Genomic DNA, 11,283 nt, shown 5'->3' with positions numbered 1-11,283 from the left:
CAGAAAATAAACAAATCCCATATCTGTATCCCTGAATTATCGGTTCAATAGGTCCCTGTGTCATACTGTTCACTCCATTGCACAACATCCAATCATAAAACGTGCGGTCAATTCCTCTGACATTGAAGTGTGAGTGTATATACAGTATATATATATATGTATGTATATATATATATGTATGTATGTATATATGTATATGTATGTATATATGTATATATATATGTATATGTATATGTATATATATATATATATATAAATATAAATATAAATAAATATAGCAGTAGATGAGTATGAAAAGACGCAGAGACAAAATACTAGAATCAATATATTGCAAGTTGAAAATCTCAGAACAGCATCAGCCAAAAGTATAACCCTCCCAAACATAAGATTTTGATGAAATTAGATATGAGATAATACAGTTTAGAGGTATTTGGAAAATTAGTCACTCATAATCACCCACACTACCCATAATATACTGTAGGGCTGAACAATTAATGGCTTTCAAATAGACAAGTAGACGAATCACAAACTCACAATGACGATTAATTAATTGAATAGATTTTTTTTGGTTTGGTCTTAAAAATGTCAGAAAATGTTGAAAAACATTACACGTCGTCTCTCCCGAATAAAGATGTTCTCAAATGTCTTGTTTTGTCCACAAACCAAAATTATTTTGTTTTAATTTTTTTGTTATATGAAGCAAAGATAACTTGTTTTAATTATTAAAAAAACTCTCCAATGATCAATCACAATCATTGGCTATTCATTTAGTAAACAACTGTTGCGATGCTCCATCACATTTTAATTCTCTTTCACAGTGAATATTGAGCTGAACCATGGCAAATAATTATATTATTTATATAACACACAATTAAATATTTTCCTCAAAATGTTCAGCCTCAATCAGCGATACATTTATGTTGGAAAAACACACTGTCTGGTTTTTTTTGGGGCTTTTCATAGTGTAAGATAATCATGATCCATGCTGTGATGTTTGAAATTTAAAGCTGGCTGTGGATTTTCTTGATGACATCCTTCCACTTGTGGACAGGTGGGCTGCCACAGGTCACCAGCTTCCTCAGGAGGCTGCAGGGCTGCATGAAGGGCACATCAGGGTGGGCTCTGTGGTAATGCTCCAGCCTCTCCAAGATCTTGGCCAGGCCCACCATGCTGGCGTAAAACATGGGGCCTCCACGGTGCTTCGGCCAGCCGTAGCCAAACACATAGATCATATCTATGTCTTCAGGCCCTGCAGCTATTCCCTCCTCAAGGATGCGGAAGCCCTCGTTGATCAGGGAATAAAGGCAGCGCTCAAGCACCTCCGCGTGGTCTATGCGACGTGCCACCAGGCCATGGCGGGCCCGGTACTCTTCAAGAAAGTTGTGAACCCAAGGATCAGGTCTTGCAACCCTGCTGCCAGGTTTGTCGTACTGGTACCATCCCTGACCAGTCTTCTGACCAAACCGGCCCTGCTCACAGAGCAGATCTCCCAGTGGGCTATACCGGAGGCCTTTTCGTACTCTAGCTTCCTGCCCTGATGCCCCAACAGGCTCTGCCTCCTTTCTGATCTTCCAGTACACATCGGTCCCGGAGAGGTCAGACATCCTGAACACACCCATGGGAAACCCAAACTCCACCAGTGCTTGATCAACCAACTCAGGTGTAGCTCCCTCTTCTAACAGGTAAAAGGCTTGTTCCATGTATGGTTTCAGCATGCGGTTCCCCACAAAGCCCCAGCAGTTTCCAACAGCCACACTGACTTTGCCCATTCTCTTTCCTAGTTGCATGACAGTGGCCAAGGCTTCAGGTGAGGACTTGGATCCATACACCACCTCCAAGAGCTTCATGACATGGGCTGGGGCAAAGAAGTGCATTCCAACCACCAGCTCTGGGTTGTGGGTTAGGGAGGCCAGGTGGTCCACGTCTAGCGAGGAGGTGTTGGTGCACAGAAAAGTGCCTGGTTTACAAACAGCAGACAGCTGTTGGAAGACTTTCTCCTTCAGAGCCTCGTCTTCAAACACAGCCTCAATGACCAGGTCAACGTCTGCTACAGCTCGGATGTCATGGCTGTAAGTGATCTTGGCAAGTGTAGGGGCCATGCCCCGTCTCTGAGCCGCTCGCTCCAAAATGCCTGACACCACAAGCTTTGCCTCCTTCAACTGCTTCTCCTGGGTCTCCACAGCAACCACAGACAAACCCGCCTGGGCCAAGGCCACGGTTATGCCTCTCCCCATGGTGCCAAGACCTTAGAGGACAAATGCAAAAACACAATCAACAATGCTTGACTTTAGAGTTAGAGTGTGTCTATTTTGCTGATTTTTGTAGTATGCCTCTGTTTTGGTCTTTGTGAACAAAAACAATGTCACATTACTTTTATACTGTGACCTTCATCTAAAAATGGGCTCTGTAAAGCAATACCATCAGACCTGACTGAGTGTTTGTGTGTATACAGTATAGTATCAGCACAGGAGCGGGCAAGAAGTGTTTATCCTGTGAAACTGCTGAATGACCAGGTTTGTTTTTTTATCAGTAGCATTCACTTATGAGACATTTTGTGGGAACTTCTTGATATTTTTAGATATTAATGCACGAGATGCTGAGCTTCACATATCTACCTTGTTATACGTCCAAGAACTCATCCATTTAAACTCAGATGAACTCTAAATAAGGGCTTAGTTTCCATAGGCAACATGAACAATGTTACATCTAGATAGCTTGATCTTGTGCTTACTGAGAGCTCAGACAACAAGGAATTAAAAAAGCCCAAAGCTCTTACCAATGACAGCAGCTTTATGTACAGGTTTAGGCATGCTTGTGTCCCAGCGGGCTCCACTGGGCATGCTCCACCTGCTGACAGCTCTCTGAGCAAAGAAAGTGTACTGCAGGGCACGGGCCTGGCTTGACGTGAAGAGAGTTTCCATCAGCTGTCTCTCTATCTCCATGCCCTCCAAGTAGGGCAGGGTGGCAGCTGCCCGGACTGCCTGGACACACGCTATTGGTGCTATGGCTCCATGGGCTTTTTGTCGCACCTCCTGCATCACCCCCTCAAACACAGCATCCAAATCAGGCAGGTGTGGACAGGGATAGTTGCTTATTCGACGAGAATCCAGGGATTTTCCTAAAGAAACACAAAAAGAGACGCCAGAGGATACATTTGTAGTTTTATGGCATTTGCTACCAGTTTCAAATTGTAAAGCAATATATATATTTTTTTTTTTTTGTCACCACATTTATTGGCACCACATTCAAGTCTGGGTGTAATAACTGATTTCAACACACCCCAAAACCAGAAAGACAATTTCAAAGACTGACCTAAAATGAAAGAAAAGTAAAGCAAAAATAGTTTTCAAATACATTTTCAACTCTTGACAGCAAATGGGAAAGAAATGAAAAGTTTCTGATCTGATCTGTCCTGTGAGAAATTGTTCAATTGAGACAATTGTCAAGGTAAACCTAAATGAGAAGATTTCGTATCACAGCCTAAAAACTTAACACACAATACTTTCTGTCGGTGGTGATTTATGCCTGAGAACAATGAGAGATAAGAGGAAGAACACTTATTTTAAATAATGCTAAAAGCATCTTAATTCTCATTCCTGTATCCTCTGACATGATTACATGAGACGGCCGTCAGAGTCCTTCACAGCTCCACTGAATAACACTCAGCTCTAGGTCTGAGACAGAAACTGGGTCACCATGGCAAAGCTTAAAGAGACAGCAGCTGCACCTGACTCAAAGTTTCCCTTTTGTCTGATAATAAACTGTTCTGTTCTAATACAATTGAGTGCATCAGTACATCAGAGATGAGGAACAGATGTGGCAGGTCACATCAGGGTCGATAAATGTATACTCTCTTTCCATAGTGAAATATCAGCGAGATGCTGTGTGGTGTTACAATGTGAATCCAATGTACTTTAGCGGAGCATTATTGCAGCAGTTAATCTGTAAATGGTTGAGCTGTGGATTTGTTGTGCAGTGAGTAGGAAGCCTAGTCGTCCTGGCAGATGTAGTGGGCAGATGTTGCAATTGCCAGGGTAAAAAAAAAAAAAAGTTAATCTTGTCACTTGGAAGACTTGAATCTGTGCATGTGTGCAACATGTGTTTGTGTGGGTCTTTAAAACCACATGGATCATTTTTTCCATCAATGTAACCAAGGCCTGGTTTACAGTGGATGATTCACACGTGCGTCGCGGCTGTGTTGTGTCTCGCTCACATCTAGCTCGCCGTGTGTGTTCAGACCGGCTGCGTGTCTGCTGCATTTCACTCGTGCTGCATCTCTTCACACCACCAATATGATTAATACTTAATCTCATAAAACGTCACATGTTTTTTGTTTATTCAGAGGGGCAGAGAGAAAGACAGACAGACAGACTATCTGTACAGCAGATAAAATAGTTTTATCAGCTTTTATAAGATAAAATGTATGTTTTAAATGTATTCAGATTCAGCCTAGACCAGAGGTGTCAAACTTAATAATAAAGGGGGCCAAAATTAAAAACTGTGTCCAACTTGAGGGCCAGATGAGGTGAAATAACAAAAGGTTCAGAACAAATGATTTGCCATTGCCCATTTCAATCTGTTGCCCGATTTCCTCCACTGTATTTCAGAGAAGAACAGCACACACAGACCTGTATCTTAGCCAATAATTTGCTGTCATTTTTACTGGATGTATAAAGCTAAATACAAAATTAGGGGCTGAGCCCCCTTATAACCCCCCCTCTGGTTCCGGCTCTGTGTTTTCAAAGTCCACATTTAATTTGAGGTAACTTGACAAGTGTGGTATTAATCAGTACATCAGTGGACAAAAAGCAGGAAAGAAAAGACATATCATCTCACAGGCAAGTACAATTGCATGGGGGCCTTGAGTTTGACACCTGGGGCCTAGAAACTACATTTACAGTGAGAGGTGTCAGTTTTATGTAATCAAGCTTGTAGAATGTCAATATCATTATCAACAGGGAACCTCACGTGTCACATAGTCGGTGAGATGCCTGAGCTCAAAGGGTGTGTCTCACATGTGCAGTGTAAAACACTCATTCGTTAACATGGGAGCCGAAATGAAAATGCAGCTGCGAGTTGCGTTCCATGTGCGTCGTGGCCTGTGACGCAAGTGCAACATGCAATGCATCAAGTGTGAACCAGCCCCTTTCTTGCCTTCAATTAGTAACCCTGCTGACCAGTTCAAGAGTAGGGTATCCCTCAAAATCTTTGCAGAGTTCAGTTCCATTTTCCCAAATCTTCCTTCTCTGTGTGCTGCAGGCTGACTCAGTCTAAGCCTCAGCCTTACCAACAACGCTCATGTTCTCGCCCACTCAGTCATCTTGGCAGAGTTGGAAAGAGAATTTTTAAAATGCAAAAGACTAGAATTGTTGAGTGAAAGTTCTACTGGCTGTTGACATTGTGCTTCGATTTGCTAAAAGGCACAAACTAACAAGCTTCGGGATAGCTTTAATGTCTTGGAAATGGAGAATCATCTTCATTTCATTCAGCATCAAAGGCTCTTGTACAACCATAGTTCTGCTGTTCCAATGCTGAACAAAATACAGTAAGTCCTGCTCTTATCTACTCATGCAATGTGAAGATGTAAAACCACAGGGGAGGTTTGTGTACCGATTCACAATAGCAAAGACGATAAAACGTTCCAAAACATCAACATATCTTCCCAAAGACATAGACTGGAAGCACAGGGGACCATGAAAGTGGAATCATTCTTCGCATCAAACTCTAGGCAACAGAGCAAATAAGCATATGTCCAAAGAATTTATAAATACTATTTACAAAACTAAAAATCTGCTTTTAAACTGGCAATTTCCCCACTAATAGCACAATACAATGTAGTTTTAGTTCATATGCATTTTATAAGATAAGCCTACTAATGTGTTCAGTCAGTACAATCACCATGTTGAAAATCTGAATGGCTTATCCTCTGCACAGACTGTGAAATAGTGAACTAAAAGGACCTGGCACACTTTACCAATCCATTAAGTGGATCACAGTGAGTAAATGAGTCTGTATCAAGAGCGATGGGGAAATTCTCCTAATAGCTGGGGAGGGCAAATTATTAATATTCTAGGAAAGTTTGTCCCTTTTCACCCTTGTGAATAATACAGCAAACGCAGTGAAGACATCAGAGCACATCTGACAGAGCCATGAAACATTTATGACTTCTGTGGTGTAGGATCTGCCTGCCACATTTTCTGCTCCCTTTGACTAGCACAACCTACAGTACACTTCTTGATGTCTGACTCGCCCAAAATAAATGTTCTAGGAGGAATTTGTGCTCCTTCTACTGAGTTCATTTTTAAAACAGTGAAGACTGGGTAGATTTTATACCAGCAAGTGAGCAAGAAGATTTTTCAATCTCACCTTCAACACTCTGGGCAAACTTAATGGCTTCATCCACAGTGCTGCTCCGGGTAACATGATCTACCAGTCCAAGTTGCAATGCCTCCGCAGCAGTGATATGGCGCCCTGTGGAAAACATGAAATACATCAATGGTGTGTACGGGTGGCAAGTGACATTTCAAATTAGTAGATCAGCAATAATATTAGAGCATCCAGGTGGCACATCACTACAACATCCTTATTTTTATTCTGGCCTTTATTAAATGAAGGTGAAATGACACTAAATATATCATTAAAACTTAACATCCAGAGGTTAATTGAACACTCAATATTGCCCAATGGTTGTTCTCGGTAGTCTTGGTTTGGTGGCCCTGTGATTGACTGGCGGCCCGTCCAGGGCCACCCTGTGTCAGCTGGGTGATGAGAGATAATGAGAGACGTGAACACACACTGACATCTGCTGGTCACACAGCAGCTATACCCTTAAGGACTGCATTTACCGTCATCGACAGCTGTGCCAATGCAATGTTTGTAATGGACTATCAAATGCAAGAGCAAAATTGCATTTGCATTTGCACACTGTACACACCATGCATGTTATATACAGACAAATGAAAAGTGAAAAACAGTGCAAGAAAAACAGACCATTGTTATTTAGTAATGCTTATTTAGTAATGCTAACATAAAAACTGCCTAACCTGAAAGGTTAACCTAACTCAGATACCTGTGGTGATAAGTTCTATGGCAGCTGGGACTCCGATGAGCCTTGGCAGACGCTGGGATCCCCCTATAGCTGGCAGCAGACCCAGAGTCACCTCTGGAAGCCCCAGTCTGGCCTGAAAGGACACACACAAAAACAAATATGAATGATGAGTGGAATGAAGGTGTGCATAACATAACAGATAATTATATCTTCTTTTTTTCATAACTGGTCAAACTATTAAACTGGACTAACCTTTTTGTAACGATAACAATTAAGAAACTAGTCATCTTGTAACTTCTTGTATAATTCTAACATTGTATGCCAGAAACTGATACAACAAAGTGAGAGAGATTAAGAGTGAACTAACTTTAGAATGTGCGATTCGATAATGACAGCCCAGTGCCAACTCAAGGCCTCCACCTAAAGCACTCCCCTCTATGGCTGCCACCACTGGTTTGTTTGTAGCCTCGATGGTGTGGATCGTCGGTATGAGTGGAGGCCCAGAAATCTTTGTCCCAAACTCTTTGATGTCAGCTCCTGTTATGCATAATTACATAAAATGAGGTGCATCTTATTCCACATCCTTCTGCATATTGACACAATGTTCCCAATTAAAAAAACAAAACACGATACTGTATGACTATACAATTCATTTTCTGTTTTATTTATGTAAACCGTCAGATAATATTATGCATTTGAAGATGTCACTTTTAGCCACATAGCAGACACCAATATATCTGCAAAATGATGAATGAGGAAACTAATCAACTGAACAATCTATAATCAAGTAAGCGTAAGATGCAAAAATAAGGTTGATTCCCTATTTTATTTAATACGGTTTGGTATATATTAATTTAAATGATACAGAAAAAACAATAATATAGTTGATATATCATAATATATAATTTATTTTACTGTTAGTGAGGGCTTTTTATAAAATGTATATTTATAAATCCTCAGAGCATGTCCCCCTATTGAGGACCAGAAGAAATTTTATTGTACATTGTGAAAATCGGTGAAGGGAAGACATCAATATACAGACTATATTATGCTATATTAACCTTTTGTTATCAAAGTACAACAAAGGGTTATTTATGGTTACCAAGAAAAATAACCTTTTATTGGTAACCAGACTGTTTTAGAACGGAACCTTTTAAAAATATTTTTTTTATCTAATTGCTAAGGAATTACTGTAAACAGTTGTAGAGTTGTAAAAGCATGTGAAACAAGAATACATCCATACCCCCACAGAATATTCTATTTTGGCCACATACAACCACCGACTTCACCTCAGGGTCATTGAGGGCTTTGTTCATCATGTCAACGATGCCCTGCCTCGTTGCTGCACTGTTTACAAAAGAGGGTTAACAATGAAACAGGGTTGACAATCTCAAATATTATAAAAGGTCTTTATAGAAATACTGACTTATGGAATTAAAGAATAGAACTTGATATATCTCCTGATATGTGATGACCTTGATATAGTACAACATAAATCATGTCAATTTGGGGTGATTCATTGATTATTAATTGATTACTAAATTACTCGTCAACTATTTTGATAATCAAGGTCAAGGTCAAATTTATTTATAAAGCACATTTACAACAACCATCGCTGCCCAAAGTGCTGTACACTGGCAATACAAAATGTCAACAAAGTTAAAATACATAGTTAAATTACAAACAATAGCAATAACAATAATCACAAAATAAATAATAAATAATCGATGAATCACTTTGAATTAAAAGACGCTTTCTAATTTTTCAGCTTCTTAAATATAAGTATTATCAGGTTTCTTTGCTCCAGGTGACAAAGAAATCATTTTGGTTTGTGGACAAAACGAGAGTCATTAAAAAATAATTGTTAGTTGCAGCTCTAGTCAGTTTTGTATTATGTCACCTACAGCCTGTGCAACGTCAAGATATGCGTGTGTTATAGAGCTTGACTTATCTGTACTACAAAGCGTGTTATCAACAAGCTCAATATCGCAGGATTTACAAATATCAATGTGGAACAAGCAAACTCGTTAACGTTGACAGACCTAAGGAAGGACTGATTTATTTTCATATTTATATTTTATATATATCGCACGGCAGCCAACAAAAGGACGTTGAAGTTAAGGTCTATGGGACACTAAGAAGTAACACAAACACTTTTTTAAAAAATACAGCTCACCTAAGCGCGTTGACAGGAGGGTTTTGGAGAGTAATTAAACCCACGGAGCCCGATACAAGAGTAAATTGAGCCATTGTGTCGATGAAACACCGCAAGTCGACGCACTCCTTTCAGCTGTCTTCACAGTGAACTTTGAATCTTGACTAGTATGACAGACCAGTCAACTAGCGTATAACAACTATCACGCGAGACCGCCGCCTGGTGGCCTTTGCATTGCGTGGGGAAAGTAATAAAGGGCAAAAAGCACGGAATTACGCACGCGAATTGCGACTACTGAAATTTTAGGACTTTTGCCCTCATTACGCCTCCCTCCACACAACAAACAAACATTTATTGTCGTATTTTTCTTAGCTTAGCTTCCACTTTCCAATAATAAAATGTGAGCATTACAGCCCCCACCTGGCCTGGAGCCGAACACACAAACCTCAACTGAAGGTGTTTAACGTGTTTAAAACAAACACACATTTCTCATTTGTAACGTTTTTTCTCAGTGGGATATTATTTGTGGATTTATCTTCGATATAACTATGGTGATGGTTCTGTAAAAACTTTAACTTGCCAATTTACTCCGTAAGTATACAGTGTGAGGACAAGACCAGAATAAATGTACTAGTGTTTCTTTATGTTCCCCTATCATTCTATCTTCAGAGTTTGTTGGATAAAACATGTGAAGCATTTTAAAGGCAAGACAAGTTCATTTGTATAGCACTATTCACACACATTAAAAATCATACGAGATAAAAATGTGATTTGCCAATAAATGTGCATGTAAAAGACAAGAATGAACTGATAACTAATTATTTGAGAATTTAATAAAAAGACGCAGTGAATAATAAAGTTTTAAGGCCTGACTTAATGCAGACCTCAGTAAGTGTGTTCCACAGGTGAGGAGCTTCACTTTGTAAAAGAAACCTATCTAACTTTGTTTGTGACACATAACTTAATATGTGGTAGAAACCAAAGGAAGGACTGATTTATTTTATATTTATGTTTTATATGACATCGCACGACAACCAACGAAAGAACGTTTATATATGACACTATAGGACACTAAGAAGAAACACAAACACTTTTTTAAAAAATTCAGCTCACCTGAGCGCGTTGACAGGTGGGTTTTGGAGAGTAATTAAACCCACGGAGCCCGATACAAGAGTAAATTGAGCCATTGTGTCGATGAAACACTGCAAGTCGACGCACTCCTTCCAGCTGTCTTCACAGTGAACTTTGAATCTTGACTAGTATGACAGACCAGTCAACTAGCGTATAACAACTATCACGCGAGACTGCTGCCTGGCGGCTTTTGCATTACGTGGGGAAAGTAATAAAGGGCAAAAAGCACGGAATTACGCACGCGAATTGCGGCTACTAAGTTTTGAGGACTTTTGCCCTCATTACGCCTCCCTCCACACTACAAACAAACATGTATTGTCGTCTTTTTCTTAGCTTAGCTTCCACTTTCCAATAATAAAATGTGAGCATTACCGCCCTCACCTGGCCTGGAGCTGAACACACAAACCTCAACTGAAGAAACGTGTTTAACATGTTTAAAACAAACACACATTTCTCATTTGTAACGTTTTTTCTCAGTGGGATATTATTTGTGGATTTATCTTCGATATAACTATGGTGATGGTTCTGTAAAAACTTTAACTTGCCAATTTATTCCGTAAGTATACAGTGTGAGGACAAGACCAGAATAAATGTACTAGTGTTTGTTGAATAAAACATGTGAAGCATTTTAAAGGCAAGACAAGTTCATTTGTATAGCACTATTCACACACATTTAAAATCATACAAGATAAAAATGTGCCAAGTAAAGTGCATGTAAAAGACAAGAATGAACTGATAATTAATTATTTGAGGATTTAATAAAAAAGATGCAGTGAATAATACATTTTTAAGGCCTGACTTAAAGCAGACCTCAGAAATTGTGTTCCACAGGTGAGGAGCTAAATACTGCTTCACTTTGTTTGTAAAAGAAACCTCTCTACCTTTGTTTGACACATAACTTAATATGTGGTAGAAACCAAACATTTCCCCAAATGTCTCCAGTATATGA

General features: G+C 39.6%; 1 protein-coding gene across 2 annotated transcripts; it reads right to left on the bottom strand.

Annotated features, from left to right (window-relative positions):
* Nucleotides 1–312: 312 nt before the first annotated feature.
* ehhadh (enoyl-CoA, hydratase/3-hydroxyacyl CoA dehydrogenase) lies at nucleotides 313–10,660 on the bottom strand. 2 transcript variants are annotated; one of them, XM_044019797.1, is made up of 7 exons: nucleotides 10,317–10,660; nucleotides 8,292–8,395; nucleotides 7,416–7,585; nucleotides 7,070–7,181; nucleotides 6,367–6,471; nucleotides 2,777–3,118; nucleotides 313–2,245 (listed from the first exon to the last, which is right to left on the bottom strand). In XM_044019797.1, exons 1-7 carry the CDS (start codon nucleotides 10,388–10,390, stop codon nucleotides 1,002–1,004), a joined length of 2,151 nt encoding a protein of 716 aa, XP_043875732.1. In that variant the 5' UTR covers nucleotides 10,391–10,660; the 3' UTR covers nucleotides 313–1,001. The 2 variants fall into 2 exon arrangements, with proteins under 2 accessions (XP_043875732.1, XP_043875730.1); XM_044019795.1 differs by lacking the exon at nucleotides 10,317–10,660 and adding an exon at nucleotides 9,225–9,499.
* Nucleotides 10,661–11,283: the final 623 nt, after the last annotated feature.

This window comes from Solea senegalensis, linkage group LG2, assembly GCF_019176455.1.
Source record: "Solea senegalensis isolate Sse05_10M linkage group LG2, IFAPA_SoseM_1, whole genome shotgun sequence".
In the NCBI taxonomy this organism is placed as follows: Eukaryota; Metazoa; Chordata; class Actinopteri; order Pleuronectiformes; family Soleidae; genus Solea; species Solea senegalensis.
Note: the sequence above shows the minus strand (reverse complement) of the source record. Positions and strands in the feature narration are given on the sequence as shown.

Excerpts from the sequence above, each read along its gene's own strand:
- ehhadh (XM_044019797.1), bottom strand. The coding sequence starts at position 10,390 with ATGGCTCAATTTACTCTTGTATCGGGCTCCGTGGGTTTAATTACTCTC. Across the intron at positions 8,396-10,316 it reads CCACCTGTCAACGCGCTCAG|TGCAGCAACGAGGCAGGGCA; the intron begins GTGAGCTGAATT and ends TTTTGTAAACAG. Across the intron at positions 2,246-2,776 it reads ACATAAAGCTGCTGTCATTG|GTCTTGGCACCATGGGGAGA; the intron begins GTAAGAGCTTTG and ends TTGTCCTCTAAG.